Source organism: Poecilia reticulata, chromosome 6 (assembly GCF_904066995.2).
Source record: "Poecilia reticulata chromosome 6, P_reticulata-male-v2, whole genome shotgun sequence".
NCBI classification, from domain to species: domain Eukaryota; kingdom Metazoa; phylum Chordata; class Actinopteri; order Cyprinodontiformes; family Poeciliidae; genus Poecilia; species Poecilia reticulata.
The window spans coordinates 5716909-5733212 of record NC_088835.1 but is presented as its reverse complement, the minus strand read 5'-3'; the positions used below and the strand labels follow the sequence as shown (position 1 = coordinate 5733212).

Below are 16304 nucleotides of genomic sequence, written 5' to 3'. Positions count from 1 at the left end.
TCAACTTCTTTTACCGGTTTAGTAAGAAAAAAAGAAATCCTAAATGTTCACATAAAGATCTTGAAAGGGCAGTGCAGACCCTGTGGTTACCCAACCAGAGTTTTATGACTCCTTGGACTGCTTATTCATGAAACAACATCTTCTTCCTCCAGCTTTTCCTCTAAATTCAAGCAGTACAAAAGAAGCAAAATGAGGAATGAAACACTGAGAGTGATGTTCGTTTGAAGAGCCAGGGGAGGCAAGCTAATACCTAATCTGAGCAAAGACGAGCTAACGGCTATCTTGGCTGATCAAAAACAAACCAGACTCGACCCTTTTTCTACTAACTTCAGCCAGAAATACATTGAGTATCTGACAGGCTTTCACATTTACAGTCAAAAGTAGATAGTCTACTCAATCCCTCTGGTATTTTAATTTTTTTTTTCTTGTGGGGTGATTTTTTAAAAAAAATTTTTTTTATCAAAATCCCGTTTTGTGGTATTACTTCAGAAATATTTTCAAGGAATTTTGCAAAAAATATGTTTTCCTCACGAAACCCGGTCCAAAGTCTACTTATAGAAGAAAGATGATGAGAAAGAAGTAGGTGGCCATATCGATCACAGAACTTCACATCAAGTGAGGCCGCAGAGTAATAAAAGTAGAAAATGCTGCCACCTGCAGGTTGGAGTTAGCAGTCTCTCAAGCCCAGTGCTTATGACCAGTTTTGCTGAAAGTTAGCAATAGATTCACTATTATGCATTCGCGCAAAAAAATGCGGGGATCTGTTGATTTCGCATACATTTCCGTAATGGCGGAATCGCAAAAAAAACAAAAAAAAACAGATGACCTGTCCAACAGAATGTCCAACAAAATATCTTCTAACTTCCATTAGCAATGTGACGAGTCCTTGGTAATATTCATCCAGTGCAACTAGGATAATGGCTTAAAGGTTCGTAACATATCATTCACATGAACAGCTGCGAAGTTCTGGAGATTTTAGTTGTTTTAAGTCTGATTCTGTTTCAGATTAGCCGTTAGCTTCAGCCTCTAGGATTAGCTACCAGGTTTGAACTGCTTATTACCTTTAAAGAACTTTAAAGCGTTCTGAACTACCCCTTTAACTACTCCACACAAGCGATCTCTTACAGCTTAAAACATCTAAAACTGAGAAAAAAGCTGAAACATCTTGTTAAAAAAAAAAGAAAAGCTGTATCTCCCTAACTGGCTGGAGTTGTCTTGTTTTGACAAAGAGAATGTAATAAACTTATCAGCTCTGCTTTCCAGTGTCCAAGGGAGACGTGGTCTATATACTTGGCAGCCCCAAGATTTAGTGAGTCAAGTGTTTCTAATGCAATATCTTACCGAGAGTGGAAGGGAGGAAATGAGTCTAAATGTCCACAAATCACACAGAACTGCAACAAATCTTAGCCAGCAGCTTTTAAAAAAGCTATGGATCTTGCAGTGTTTCTAAAATGATGCTTCTGTGACATGAATCAGGAATACTGCTGGATTAATCATAGCTAATGGACGCTGGGAATCTTTTTTATTCTTAAACATATAAAGAACTAGAGACGGTCTTATCAGAGGAGCCATTCCTTTCTGCAGCTGGAGGTATGTCTGATTTTCTTCCTCTTATTTTTGTGCATTAGTGATTCAAACCGACAGAACAAAGGCGGCGCGCTTTGATGTCCTTAAATGAAACATCTGCACAATAGAATGCTGAAAGGTGGTGGTGTTGGTTGGGGTTGGGGGGGGGGCGAGACTGCAGCCGAAGAGGAACAAGGAAGGCCGACATGTGACTAAGGTTTAATGGACTGAATAAAGTGGGTTAAAGCATTAAAACGTCTCCGTAATAACATCTCATGGTCAGTTTCCGCCACTTCATCTGAACATTAACCACAGGAGTGCTGGCCTTCAGGAGCCTGCCAGACTTTCACTTCATTCAAACACATAATGTTTACAAGGAGAGGGTGGTGTGGTGGGGGGAGGGAGGGCAGAGTGGGTTTCATTAGTGCTTCCAATGGATTTTTTTTCTTCCCCTATTTAAAAGTCTTTTTATGATGCTCATAGAGTCCAAGTGCTGCAGCTCTTGGACTCTATGAGCTGCAGCAGAGCTCTATGAACTGTCCACAATGCAGTAGAGGAGGGAAAAAAAAGGAGTCTTTTGAAAGCACAGAGTGAAAGTAACTCTATCCGCATGATATGGCATAAATTAGCCGAAGACGCGTCTTTTGGTTCTTTGTGTGTGGTGATTTGCGCTGAGCAGCATCTAAGTTAAATGTCCTGAAATAAAAACACTTGCGGATATGATTTGGATTCATAAATCTGAAAGCTGCAGTCGAGGCGCTAATGGAAGCATGGCACACAGAGCAGAACAAGAATCGCAGGAGAAGAAACAGACCGGCTCTCACATGGGGAGGATGACGATGCGGCGCCAATGTAGCATGGAGAGCAGTTTGCTTTCCTGTTCATTGTGTCACATTTCAGTCCTACACGTTCTGGAGGATTTTATGGGATAAAACACAAAGTAGATAAAAATCTGTTTCTGGCATTTGTACACTGCTCAAAAAAAATATAGGGAACACTTAACACGCTGCACAGTGGCGCAGTTGGTAGAGCTGTTGCCTTGCAGCAAGAAGGTTCTGGGTTCGATTCCCGGCCTGGGGTCTTTCTGCATGGAGTTTGCATGTTCTCCCTGTGCGTGCGTGGGTTTTCTCCGGGTACTCCGGTTTCCTCCCACAGTCCAAAAACATGACTGTCAGGTTAATTGGCCTCTCCAAATTGCCCCTAGGTGTGAGTGTTTGTGTGCATGGTTGTGTGTCCTGTGTGTCTCTGTGTTGCCCTGCGACAGACTGGCGACCTGTCCAGGGTGTACCCTGCCTCTCGCCCGAAACGTTGGCTGGAGATGGGCACCAGCACCCCTCTCAAACCCACTGAGGGAAAAAGGGTGCAAGAAAATGGATGGATGGATTAAACAACACAATATAACTCCAAGTAAATCAAACTTCTGTGAAATCAAACTGTCCACTTAGGAAGCAACACTGATTGACAACGGGGACCCTCGTCGGGTCAATCAGTGTTGCTTCCTAAGTGGACAGTTTGATTTCACAGAAGTTTGATCTACTTGGAGTTATATGGTGTTGTTTAAGTGTTCCCTTTATTTTTAAGCAGTATATTTAACCTCCATTGCTCTGACACCACTTTTTCAAGCTGAGGACAACTTAACCCATTTAACAATCATGGACAACCGAACCTTTAATTGCCCCCACAATAACTCAAATTTTTAATATTTACAGCCTGAAATGGAAATATTAGTATCACTGTCACTGATACAGATCAATGACAGTGATCTGTATTCACCAAGAACAAGTTTCAACAATAACAGAAGCATGGTGTTGGTCAAGACTGGACAAACAGCTGATTGAACCAATCTTGTTGAAAAGTCTAAAGGACAGATTTATCTCCCAAAGTAGAAAAATATAGTTCATTTGTAACATAAACTGACCTTCCTGTTAAGCAGAGAAGACAGTCTACTACATTTTCTTGTAAAATTATAAATAACAGCTGACAAATGAGTGAGTCCAGTCCAAACGAGGCCCATCTTTAGCTATGTTGTTGTTCAAGCTTGCTGACATATGTTAGAAAACTAAATGAAAACAGAAGACATGTAGATAGTCTATAGGTAGAATTTCCTTCCACTGAAGACATGTCTCCTCTTCCTGCTGAGCCACCGGTTGCGAGCTTTGTTCATCCTGTCCTGGCTGGCCGACGGGAACGTCCGCTCTGGGAAAACCTCCTTCAGACTGCTGAGGAAAAACACCTCCAGGGTCCGGCCGGCCTGGGCCACCTCCGAGTCTGGCTGCCCGGGACGAAACGGAGGAACGGTTAAAACCTGGAGACTCGCTTTCAGAATCTGGGTTGTGTAAACAGACTTTAACTTGAAGGAAAAGGAACCCAGCTTGTTGTTGTTTTAACAAGCTGGGTCCCAGTTAGGAAACTACATTTTCCTAACTGTGAACTTACATAATTGAAAGTAGCGCAGTTCTTGAACATCAGCAAGATGTCGTCGACAAACTGCTCCGCTGTGAAGTAATGCAGGGTGTTGAATTTGTCCAGTTTCCTTCGGATCACTGACAGGTCAATGGGCCTCTTGATGATCTGATAGTAGTTTCGAGCCTGGGGGACATTGTCAGGAATTAGAGTAGGAAGGAGACAAGTGTGTCTGCTTGGTTGTAAATTGGGGGTTAAATTTTTATTTTTATTTTTTTTAAGTTGAACAAAAATAAAGCACACTCTACATAAAACCAATAATACAGTAGTTTGTATAGACACCTCTAGCAACAACGGTGTTTCGTGAATGAATGTTTCCTTGGTGAACCCCTGCCTTCTCTGACCCCAAAAACCGCCGAAATCACACTTTTAAAACACATTTCACAAATCACAACCTGGGTTTCAAAGGATCTGTAGTCAAAATGATGTTTTCAGTTCAGAATTACCAAAAAACACCTTGAAGGTAACCCTGAACCAGAGATTTCAGTTTTTTTAACATTGCGTAGATATCACACGGAGTACTGCGTCCAATCACATTTGTGATGGTTCGTCTTGGTGGGGTACATTTTTCCCGAGGTAGTTTCTAAAAGGCGTTAAAGTTGCGGAGGAATTTCATGTGATTGTGTTGAACTGACCAGCGGACTGACGGGATCGTGGAATGGAACGCTGAGGGGGTGACAGTACAGCAGGAGAGACAGCTTCTCACACCTCTGCAAGAAAAACACAGCACAGGAAGAGAGAGGAACACTGTTGGCAACTGGGATTTGAAAAAGTAGTGGAAGCAAATTTGAGAATTCGTAATTCTCCTTTAATTTCAGCACTCAGACAGCTGATTGTGTATTAAAACTTACTCTCTGGTCCTGGTCGGACAGTGTGTAAGGCACTCTGACCGCCCCACAGGGGTGTGTGTTCTCCACAGGGTCCTTGTCAGTTCTACACAGCGTACACACCCAGTCTCCTCTGTCGATTGAAGATCAGGACATAGGAATGAAAACGTTGGAGAAAAAAAAAACCCCAATGAAAATCAAATGTTTTTTCAAGTTACTACAAACTATCTCTTCCAACTGTGGTCATTTTTGTAAGTTTTAGTGAAATCCCTAAGATATCTTGAGGAAATCTTAAAAACTTCACTTCATTCTGAAAACAACACAACAAATACTGAATATTTTTTGTAGTTGCTTTTTTCGGCCATATAATCACATCATGATTAATATGAATTTCTCATCCGCTTTGGGATATTGCAGCGATCAGCTGAAATACCTTAAAGCAACGGGACATTTCTGCATCTGCACCATCAGTTTCTGTCCCGGTGTGCTGGTGGAGTTGGCACCAGTTCTGTCATTAGCTTAGCAGAGCATGTAGGTGGTAGTTTGGGTGGGTATGGGTAAGGAAGAGAATGAATGAATGCCTTATGACAGAGTGTATGACTGCTAGTTTATCACAAGTTATGTATTGGTGTTAGTTTTGAACATGGCTATCTATTTTCTATCTAATCTTCATTTTAGCTAACTTTTTAGCTAATTAGCTAGCCAAAAAGAGAGGTAGCCCCCTGGTTCCACCTAACTTTTAACTGGATAGCTAGCTAGCCAAATAACATTTAGCTGATCTCGCAGACACTCTGAAACCCCTGTGCCATGTGACTCGAGGCCTGGGGACCAAATCCTGCGCAACATTATTTTTTTTCTGTGGCCCTCCAGATTCTAGGGACACAAATAGAGCTTTCAAGAAAACAGTTCTGTACTTGTAATTTTTATTTAATCAATCAAATCAAAGTAGTTTTTTGTCTGTATACAGCCAAATGACATAAAGGTAAAAAGATGTTCAATGTTATTTAATTTTAAGAACTTATCAAAAAGAGACAGCTGTTTTTTTAAAATGTGTTTTATCATAGTTTGTTAGACTCTGCCCTTTGAGGACATTAGCAATGTTGACATGGCCCAAAATGAAAATGGATTTGGCAGCCCTGATCTATAGCCTACTTTTTTTGTTGAAGTCCATTTAGTTGCAGCAAGAGAAGTTGTGTGACCTCACAGTGGCGCAAAAAGTGGGCATGCAGCGCATGCAACGCATTGGGGCGCTGCACCAGAGGGGGCATCAAAACCCCATCTGGAGGGGGCGGCGCGCAGGTGATGTCTTCGCATACACTTCAGCGCGCCTTACGATCCTTCACCTTGTGCACATAACGGGGTAAATGTAGGGAGTTTTACCTTTCACGTCTCTTCGTCCCGGGGGGGCAGAACGAGCGTATGTTTTCTACGCTCCTTCACCCTGACTGACGTACCTTCCTTCGGCAGGGGGTCGGGGGGGTTATGTTTTCGCATCCACCTGAGTAATATGTAGTTGTGACCCTGTGACCTCAGGTGCTGTATAGCCGTTATAAAACAAATCATGCTAGCGTGGTGTGAAGGATACCTAAATGAAACACCAATCTCACCTACTGAAAGGTCTAGACATGTTGTGGTTATGTCCTGAGGTTTGCTACAGCTGATCGAATCTGAAGTGTGAACTTTGACATGTCCACACAGTACTTACACTGGGAAGCTAATGAGAGAAGGTACATGACAATCCAGGTGGTAGACTTTCGGGCAGCGGTCACAGCACAGCAGCTCTCCGCCGTTCATACAAACGGCACAAAAATCTTCACTCTCCTCCGTCTGTTCAGTCCCAGCTCCGGATTCTGACTCCAGTTTGGTCAGGCAACAGAGGTCGGTGCTTCCGTCTTCACTGAGCTCCGTTTCAAATACGTCGGCTTCGCATTTAACATCAGGGTCGTCCTCCAGCTGCAGGCACAGATCCCGGTTCGCCTCCGCCTCCGGGTCCAGTTCCATCACCACGGCCTGCTTCGCGTCTGGGTCCAAGTAGAAGGTTTCCGTTTCGCTTCTCCCATCATCCGACCCGGAATCCAGAAGGATGTAAGGCTGATCCGGGTTGGATTCACAGTCAAAGCCCGAGTCTTGCTCTGGTTCTCCGTATGGTGAACCTTCGGGACAGTACGGTTCAGTCCAGCATGCGGACATGGTTTCTACCTGACACTCATCAGACTGGGGCGGGCCTTCGTTGACTTCCAAGATGTCTTCCTGAGTTGGACTGAACCCATTCTGTCAGCAGATGGTATAGAAAACAGAATTAAGCAACCAAAATGCATATTTATCTACAACGCCAGATTAGGGCAAACAAAAAGGAGAACATTTCCATTGAAAAACTCCAAAATTTTCTAGAAAAAAAAAACCAATAAAGTTTCTGAGCTCCAAAAATATGCAATAAACAACTCGACAGATTAATCTCAAAATAACAGAGTTTTCTTCTGAAGTAAATTTCCAACTTTTCAAGCCACAGAAATGTTCTTGTTTTTCTCCAAGAAATTTCTGAGATTAATCTAAAAATGTCAGTTTTTTTCTTACATATTTTTGACTTTTCATATTCCAGTTTCTTTTAGAAATTTTCTGAGATAAATCTAAAAACAATGTAGTCTTTTTCTGGTAAATTTTCAACTTCTCAAGCTCAGAAATGCTGCTGTTTTTTCTAGCAAATTTCTTGGACTAATCTCAAAACGTCAAGGCTCTTTGGCGGAGATTTACTCCCTTTTTTTCTATCTACAATGGCCCTAATACACCGTCACACTTATCTTTGTCTCATGCAAATAAAATATGTAAACTTGCGGACCTGTTGAGGACAGTTTAGAGAAACTACATCTGCTTGAAGAGGCAGTCGGACCAGAGACACCACAGGCTGCAGAGATGATGACGATACACTCTGGAAGTTCAGGCGCTCCAGACTTACAACAGCAATGGCGGAATTACCCAGAATCCTCTGGGCTTCTGGATGAATCCTGCAAAGATAATCCGAGGCAACGTGAGTCGATCAACTCAGCATAGTCAGCGAGTTATTTTCAGAAAGTTACAGGGTGACTGAATGCCTTTGCTGATCAGTAAATAAATAGGCCAGCTAAAGTTAGCTATATAGAAAGAGATAAATATATGAAAAATATGATAAAAATATGAAAAAAAAAGAGCTAAGTGACTTATTCTGGCTAAAATTAAAACGTACACTTACCAAGGTTCTTCAGTGAAATTAAAGTGTAAACTTGTCAGCTTGGTTTTCTACAAAAGAAAGAACCCAGGCTGTCCACTGTGATGGTTTTTCCTCTGAAGACCAGTTTATTCACAAGGGCATACCACAAGGTTCTGCATTAGGCCTCTGGTTATCTTGCGTATTTGTTTTATTTGAGTATTTGAACATATTTGTTTGCATGTCTGTTTGCTGATGTTTTTCTCTCTGTATGCTGCCAGTCTAGGCCAGGTCTCTTGGTCTAATAAAAGGCTGTTATCATTATTGTTATTTGTATTGCGGTTTTATTACACTAAATGTTTCGAAAGCCATGTGAAGATTTGTCCATCCATGATCCATCCACATGCTACTGCCATAGTCAGAAAATGTGTTGAATTTAAAAGCTCTCTGGCTCTACCTGCTGTCCATCTTTATGTAGTGCATCTTGTGTCAATCTCTCAAATTATTAGATGCAAAACTGCATCCAGTGTGCAAATTCAAACGTTGCTGTGTGAGTGGATATCTACTCAGCCATTCTGTCAAAATAACTCGCAGATATAAAAGGCGTTGATTTTATATGACAAACCAGTGAGAATGATGCCTGTAGCACAACGTCATCAGAAACTAAGTATTGATGCACAACTGATGTGCTTTTCATTTGTTGCTTGTGAACAGATTGAGTTTAGTTTTGTGAAGATTTGCAAATTTGCACTGTTTGAGTGTCATTGTCTTAGAGAGCAGATGTTATGAATAAATCTGACATTAAACATAGTGCAAGTTGAAAGTGTTGCATCATTTTCAGCCTCCTTTTTAGCATTTGCATTTTTCAGCAAGCTAAATTGACAAAGATAATGCAGTATTTTAATTCCTCTGTAGAATAAGCCATATAGTTTATAGTAAGTAGGTGTATGAAAAAAATATCGATATTGATATTGGTTATCGACCAAATGAGTTTTTACTATATCAGCATATCAAGACATAAGAAACAAATACTCACAGTAAGTAATTCATATATACATTAAAACAAGGTATAGTACTTCCAGTGATAATATCTTATGTGTCTCCACTTGACCTCCAAATAGCTCAACAATAGAAAATAAAAAGCTATAATAACATAACTATAGCAAAGCTTGGGTGCACACCAGATGACTCACTTTAACATAAACCGTAGGTGAGGGTCTGTGTCTCATTCATTATTGATTAGCATGAAGATTAATCTCAACATTTGATTGATTGATTGATTGATTGATTGATTGATTGATTGATTGATTGATTGATTGATTGATTGATTGATTGATTGATTGATTGATTGATTGATTGAATGTACTCAACATACAATGGCCCTAACACATTGTACCTCCTGTTTGCTGATTGGCCTGGATGAAATTCTACCGGAGAATCTATTTCAATCGGAGAAATCCCAGACGGAGCAGTGAACAGAGATTACAATAGAGCAGAATTGCGTAGAAAGGTAATAGTCAGACTAGGGTTGAATGCAAATTCCTCTTCCAAAACATTTTGAGAAAACATCATCCTTTTTCTGTGGTTCCATCTGGCAATTTTGCACTAATTGTGTTGCTCCGTCTCTTAAAACTCCACTCACGTAAGCACAGTAATTACCTAAAATCTCAAACTATTCCTTTAAACATTACAGATTATAATCATAGCAACAAGGCTGCTTACCTCATCGTCTTCAGTAAATGTTTGACACTTTTGTCAACTTGAGTTTCCAGTTTCCCAGAAGAAGATGCTCGATTTTTTTCTGTCCTGGACCAGTTTTCCAACTGGCCCAATCCAGAAATGGTGAACTACATGTAAAAAGACAAAAAACAACAACTTAGTGTCAAAATAATATCTATATTTATGTTCTGTTTACATGACTAACTCGTCTCACACGTATTAGATTGGTCAATCTTTAATAAAAACAGAGTATGCGTGCGTTACATTTTCCACCGCTTGGCCCGGTTCCTCCGTCGCTGTTGCCAGAGGCGGATCCGTCTCTGGTGTCGGCGGCTCTCTGCACCCGACTCCCTGTGGCATCGGGGAGGCTCTCCTCTGGGGAAAGTTGCCATGGCCTCTCTTTGTCAGAGCTTCCATCGCCCGGAGATCAGGGCCTCTTGGGGGCGAACAAACAGGAGAGGAGACGCACAGAAGCCACTGCCGGTTGGAAATCCTCTGTGAGCTCCGTGTTCGACAGAGCAAAAAAATAAACAGAAAACTGCAAACACAGCGGGGAAAAGAATCAGTCAAACTAACATTTCAGGTGATTTTTCTCTAAAAAAAATTCCACGCAAAAGAAAAAGAAAAAAAAAGGAAAGAAATTTAGAAACAAAAGGCACCAGGTATGAAACAGATACTGAAAACAATCTTATGTATTAAAAGAAAGAACACTAGATCAAAACCTGATTAAACTTCACCTGAGTGTGAAACAAATCCAAAACCAAGATGTCAGCTTCAGATATCCAGGAGAAGACGAGTGAAGCTACAGCCACAGAGGAGAGGGATGGACCTGTTCCATGTGTCCAGTGTCAGGGGAGAGGAGATGTGTGATCTGATTGGTGGAGAGCCGACTGAGCCTCAGCCCCCTGATAATTCAGCTCTGTTCACCAGAAGTCATAACAGGTGAGGTGTTTGTGTCAAACATGTTTCAGGCGCTCAGATTTGGCTTCTTTTCTTCTGGTGTTTACAATTAGTTATGTAAAGAAAAAAAAAAACTTGGTTATGATTAGTTTTAAAAAAAACCTTCACAAAAAAGTCTTACTGTTCATGACAGTTTATAGTTGGATTGTTTATAGTTGGATTTTTAAACTTCTTAATGTGCTGCAATTCAGAAGGGGGAAAGAAGAAAACTTCCCTATAGACTAGCTTCAGCTGGGTATTTCTGTCAGAGGAAGAGTAGACAAAGAGCGAGAGCTTCACAAGGATCTGGAAACAGTAAGGATTTCTTTTTTCCCACAAAAGAAAAAAAGAAAATGTGCTAAACTGCCTCTATTCACGCTCACTGCACAACACTCCACTGATGAAGAAAAAGAGTTTTGAAGCCTGCTTACAGTTTCCTGCAGAAGATTTTAACATGCTCGTCAAAAACTGGGAGAGCTGTACTCTCTGGATGTCTTTACACACAACATGTATGGAGGAGGAACAGCGCCGGATTTACATGGCAGGCCCAGGAGCTGGAGCCAGTTTTGGGCAGGAGCCCAGAAAAATTCTTCTGCTAATACAAATTACAATCCATTAACAGGTAGCCAAATCCATGAGGTGGTATGAATTGATACATGATAGGCTTAATAGGCTCCATGCTGTTCCCCCACAACATTGTTTCATAACTTCATCAATTTCAAATATTTGAGAATTGTTTACATTCATCAAAATCTTAAAATATTAACACAGTTTGCTTAATATGGGCCTATGAGTTTTATATAAATTACAACACATTCATTAAAAAAAAAAGAAAAAGAAAAAGGAATGTTTTGGGGCTCCCCCAACAATTGAGGTCCTGGGCTACTGCCCCTTTAAGCCCTTACTTATGTCTGGCCCAGAAGAGAAATGATTCTGGATATTACCTGAATTTTTTTTAAGCTTTACATCATGTTTTAATGTTATTCCCTTATCAAAAATATACCTGAAGTGTTGCTTTGATTCTTTTATGCATATTTGAGAAATCATTTAATTCCCATGGAAACCATACAACTGAGAAAAACGCAACATTCAGCTCCATCAGACTAGCCAGCAACAATTAGCAAACATCTGGTAAAACTGGGCATCTGTGCATCAGCCCATTCTAGGAGCTACTTCTCAGTGAAACGCTGGTAAAACGTTGTTAAAGTGTTAATAGAGGAGCCATGTTGAGATGACCTCCTGAAGGCAGAGTTTCAGAAAGAGTGGGAGTTCTTAAAGAGACAGAGGCCCTATTTCAAGCTGTTATTTGCAAAGTAAAATTTCTTTTAAGTCATATTTGATCCGTACATCTTTATTGAAACAATTCAAGGTAGCAAAGTTACTTGATAAAATGTCACATAATACTGCTCCTTCTATAAATTTCTGTTAGCATGTTCAATGCTTGTTCATCATGTCATTACAGTTTTTTTTAAACATAACTTTATTTGTAGAGTAATTTCTTTTCCATGACATCATATGTTGAGTATGCATTTTAATTACTGCATGTAAAATTAGCACAAGTCAAAATGACAGCATTTCCACTTTGTTTTGTTGTGTAAAATACTCCTCAAGCAGCCTTCAGCAACACCAGTGTGAAATTGAAATTAAGCATTACTCCCATATGATTAGAAGGAAACAATTTTTATAGATCAAAATATTCCTTCCTGTGTCTAGTGATCTCACTTAGCAGTTTATGTTGCCCAGGAATGATGTGCCGTCTGTTTCAGACAGACACAGCCTCATTATGGCAATCCAGCTTTGTTTTTTTTCTCAAAGTATTTCACCTATGCACTGACATAGCTGGGACATAGCTTCTGTTTGAGACACCTTACATTTTGTACTTTTTTTTAAAAAAAATTGTTTTTATGATAATAAATTGGTATATTTATGCTAAAAAAACATATTTTTTGCTCATTGAATATTTCCTTCTACCGTTTTTAACAACTAACTTTCATAAAATGTCTGTTTCTATAAAATTCCCACAGAATGCAATAACAATAAAAGATCACATTTGATGTGACTTAGTTTAAAATGGTTCATCTCACCACTCTGATGATGCTGAATTCCTCCTATGAGGCGACCAGCTGCTGCTGATGTGGCAGTCTTCCGCTGAAAAACCATTTGATGGTGAGAATCTCATCTCCCTGTGTGTTATTTTAACCAATGAGAAGTTACACTCTGTAAAGGTGTAACGCAAACTTTGAATAACGGACCTTTTTTATGTAAATCAGCTCTAACTCTGAGTGTGTGTTCCGCTATTTAACGTTAGGCGTCGCTGTGGCTGTTAAGCACTAGTTTGCCAAGAAAGCAAGTCTCGCACAAAACCGCGTTGTTTCCAAATCCCGTTCCTCTTTCAGCTAACCTCCAAGATGGTAGGTGCTACCATGTAGTCCCTGTGTACTGAAATGCAGCTAAATCTGTTCCCATCCTCGTTTATACTCCCAAAATATAGAACAATTACATTCTCGTTATATACATTCATCTATCATTGACCATCTTTTTGTGTTATTTGTACACTTTATTAAGATTATCTGGCTTTCAGAGCGTTTTACATTGTGCTAACCGGGTTTTCTAGGGCCACTTCTCTTGTTTAGCTACTTTTCCGGCACTAATTGACATTATATCCATAAGGACTACACGAACATTTGTTCTTCAAATCATAATGTGGATGCCGTATGAAATTTATTTTCGCTGTTTGTTGTAGTAGCATAACTATCCACCGGCTAGTGGTTTTAGCTGTTAGCTTTCAAGCTCATAGACAGCATGCAGTGTATTTGTACACTGCAGCGAGTTTAGTGGTTGGAACGTAAATTTGTGGCTCCAAATTAGTTAAATAAATGCATTGGAACAGTTAAAGTCGGATTTCATCAGAAGAAAATGTGTCATTATCTTCATCGATTTCGATCATGACAATTGCTAAGCTAAATCAGGTCACAATTTCAAGCATAAGACAACTTTTTTTTTCTTACAGCCTACCAAGAAGTCCAAAACCAGGAAGCTCCGAGGACATGTGAGCCACGGACATGGTCGCGTTGGTGAGCATATTCTGTGGTTTTAATGCAGAATGTTCAGAGTTAACAGGTCATGTAGAGTTGTCCCTAACAGCAGCTGGTTTCTGTCCACAGGGAAGCACAGGAAGCATCCTGGAGGTCGTGGTAATGCTGGTGGTATGCATCACCACAGAATCAACTTTGACAAATAGTGAGTAGTAAAAAGACAAACAAAAACACCTTTCTTGTTTGGCTCGTTCGTGGGATCGGGTATGATGGAGCTTTTATTTTTATCAGACTTGAAACAAATCTTTTATTTTTCCTTTTTGAACCTTGATGCACAAAGGTGATGTTAACTTGCTCTTTCCTAATATGTCTGGATACGTCTCCAGAACGTTTGTGTTTACAATCTTAACAGCCATGTTTCTATCAAGGTTTTTTTAAATGCATATTTTAAAGTTTGATGCAAGCGGTAAAAATCTAAATAACTTCCTTAAGATTGCTTAAAATAAGTGGTATTTGGCTTTTCTGAAAAAGAGCTAATGCGCTAAAGGTTTGAAACACATTAGTAGAATAAGTTCTGACGTAGTAAATGTGCCAATCCATTGTTAGATGTGTGCCTTACCAGAGCAACAAAACTAACTAGTTAAAGTTCAAGCCTCCAGCTTGGAAGGACAGGCACTCCCTTGTGGGATTTTTAAAAAAAAAGTGACCAGTTGCTGTCCCCTCTGCTGTATGAAAACGCTCCGTCTGGTTACAGGCTCCTCTGGTCTTTACAGATTTGTTCTGTAAGTTCTGAACCAGTGCCGCTTTGTCTTCCTCAGCCACCCGGGCTACTTTGGGAAGGTGGGCATGAGACATTACCACCTGAAGAGAAACGCGTCCTACTGCCCCACCATCAACCTGGACAAGCTGTGGACGCTGGTGAGCGAGCAGACCCGGGTCAACTACGGCAAGAAGCCCGAGGGCCCCGCGCCCGTCATCGACGCCGTGCGCGCTGTAAGCTCCTCGTCCATTCATTCACTTAAATCTGCATTTTATGGGATCCACAGGCAGAACTTTGGTCTGTGTTTGAGCGTAAAAGCAGAAGTTTGTTTGTGGTATTGGTTTGTTTTGATCTTTGGATTTGGTGGAAATGGAGCTTCAAACAGGATTTCTGTGTCAAATTTATTGGAAAGGGATTAAAAGCTTAAAATCCAAGATAGGTCTTAAGATTGAATAGAATTTTGAGGCACTTTGAAATTATTATTATTTATTTATTTTTTGTCTTTGGGCTGAAAGAGAAATCTTCCCTTCTGTCCTAAATTTGGAAGTTGGGTCACAAAACCTAATGCAGAAAGGCGTTAAGTTTGAAAAATCATAGATTTAACTTCTGGTTTAGGTAAAGTCAAACATCATATTTACCTGAAATAGGTCAACACGTTCAGCAAGAATATGTTTACATATTAATATTTGCGATTAGAAACTTAAATTTGAAATTGTTGTACTGGCAGGAGAAAATGAGTTGGGTTGGCTCTGTACATACAATAAACTGAAAAGCCGTTGCCATAGCAGTGCTAACTTGTGCCCCGGATGTTTATCAGGTTAGATGGATATTTTCTTAATATTAAAAAAATGAAACTTTGCAAGCTTCTAGATAACCTTCCTTCTGTTTTCATTTCCTCAACTTTCCATCTTAAATAGTTTTTCTTGTTTGTTGTAAATATTAACTTAGAGGTTGAAAATGGTTACTAAAGCAAGTGGTATCTGATTGTAATGATTGTTAAATTGAACATAACATAGCAAACATAATATTTGTATGGTATTGTATGTTTTTCCTCAGCCATCACCACATAAATGTTGGTTTGGTTTCATGTGTTCTGTTTATTCTTCCAGCCATTTGTAATTGATCCTGTAATATAGTCAGCTATGTAATGTTTGATGCTTTTTGCTACGTGTTCATAAATAATTAGTTTTTTGTTGTTTTCCGGTGCAGGGTTACTACAAAGTTCTGGGCAAAGGCAAGCTGCCCAAGCAGCCTGTGATCGTCAAAGCCAAGTTCTTCAGCCGCAAGGCCGAGGAGAAGATCAAGGAAGTGGGAGGAGCCTGTGTGCTGATGGCATAACGTTTCTTTCTACTTGTTTTTGGCAGAATAAACTGTGTAAATGGAACTTGTCTCATTTCTGTTGACAGTAGAAAGATCAAGAGCGAACTTAAGTGTTTATAACAAATGGCCTACAAGTTTTAACTGTCAAAGCCTCTAAAACTGAAAAAAACTGACTGTTCTGTAAAATGTTCCTTTATACATGTTGACAGCTTTTAATTGGGTGAACTACAGGGGAAGCCTATTCACTTTTCAGTTTCATTTCAATGAAAATAAAAAGGTGGGATGAATCAGCTGATTGGTTTTCCAGAATAAGGGAAATGTCAGGTCTAGAAAGTTAAAAATTTAGAAAGTCATTAATAACCTTTAGTATTTACAATTTCAGTTATAAATTTGTGTACATCACTGCATTTGTAAAGCTACACAGATGTTTAGGCAGAACAGGAACTGAGCAAAACGCTTTTCTTGCTCATTTCTGCCTGAGGATGGCTGGATAT

At 40.0% G+C, this 16304-nt stretch overlaps 2 protein-coding genes across 4 annotated transcripts; one reads left to right on the top strand and one right to left on the bottom strand.

The window, feature by feature from the left end:
- Positions 1-3019: 3019 nt before the first annotated feature.
- On the bottom strand, positions 3020-13020 carry LOC103465723 (uncharacterized). Of its 3 annotated transcripts, XM_008410824.3 has the most exons (10): positions 12780-13020; positions 10494-10752; positions 10021-10294; positions 9760-9884; positions 7693-7858; positions 6562-7127; positions 4881-4989; positions 4665-4739; positions 4003-4155; positions 3020-3838 (listed from the first exon to the last, which is right to left on the bottom strand). In XM_008410824.3, the coding sequence occupies exons 3-10, from the start codon at positions 10171-10173 to the stop codon at positions 3656-3658; spliced, it is 1530 nt and encodes a 509-aa protein (XP_008409046.1). In that variant the 5' UTR covers positions 10174-10294; positions 10494-10752; positions 12780-13020; the 3' UTR covers positions 3020-3655. The 3 variants fall into 3 exon arrangements, with proteins under 3 accessions (XP_008409046.1, XP_081463843.1, XP_081463844.1); XM_081607717.1 differs by having other exon boundaries at positions 10021-10752; XM_081607718.1 differs by having other exon boundaries at positions 10021-10675.
- rpl27a (ribosomal protein L27a) lies at positions 13019-15874 on the top strand. Its single transcript, XM_008410827.3, has 5 exons — positions 13019-13106; positions 13706-13769; positions 13860-13935; positions 14549-14723; positions 15700-15874. Exons 1-5 carry the CDS (start codon positions 13104-13106, stop codon positions 15826-15828), a joined length of 447 nt encoding a protein of 148 aa, XP_008409049.2. The 5' UTR covers positions 13019-13103; the 3' UTR covers positions 15829-15874.
- The last annotated feature ends 430 nt before the right edge of the window (positions 15875-16304 follow it).

Coding starts and splice junctions, on each gene's coding strand:
- LOC103465723 (XM_081607717.1), bottom strand. CDS start 10,173: ATGGAAGCTCTGACAAAGAGAGGCCATGGCAACTTTCCCCAGAGGAGA. Junction 4,990..6,561: donor TCTCTCATTAGCTTCCCAGT/GTAAGTACTGTG, acceptor TTCAATCGACAG/AGGAGACTGGGTGTGTACGC. Junction 4,156..4,664: donor ACGATCCCGTCAGTCCGCTG/GTCAGTTCAACA, acceptor AATGTCCCCCAG/GCTCGAAACTACTATCAGAT.
- rpl27a (XM_008410827.3), top strand. Junction 13,936..14,548: donor AGAATCAACTTTGACAAATA/GTGAGTAGTAAA, acceptor TGTCTTCCTCAG/CCACCCGGGCTACTTTGGGA. Junction 14,724..15,699: donor TCATCGACGCCGTGCGCGCT/GTAAGCTCCTCG, acceptor TTTCCGGTGCAG/GGTTACTACAAAGTTCTGGG.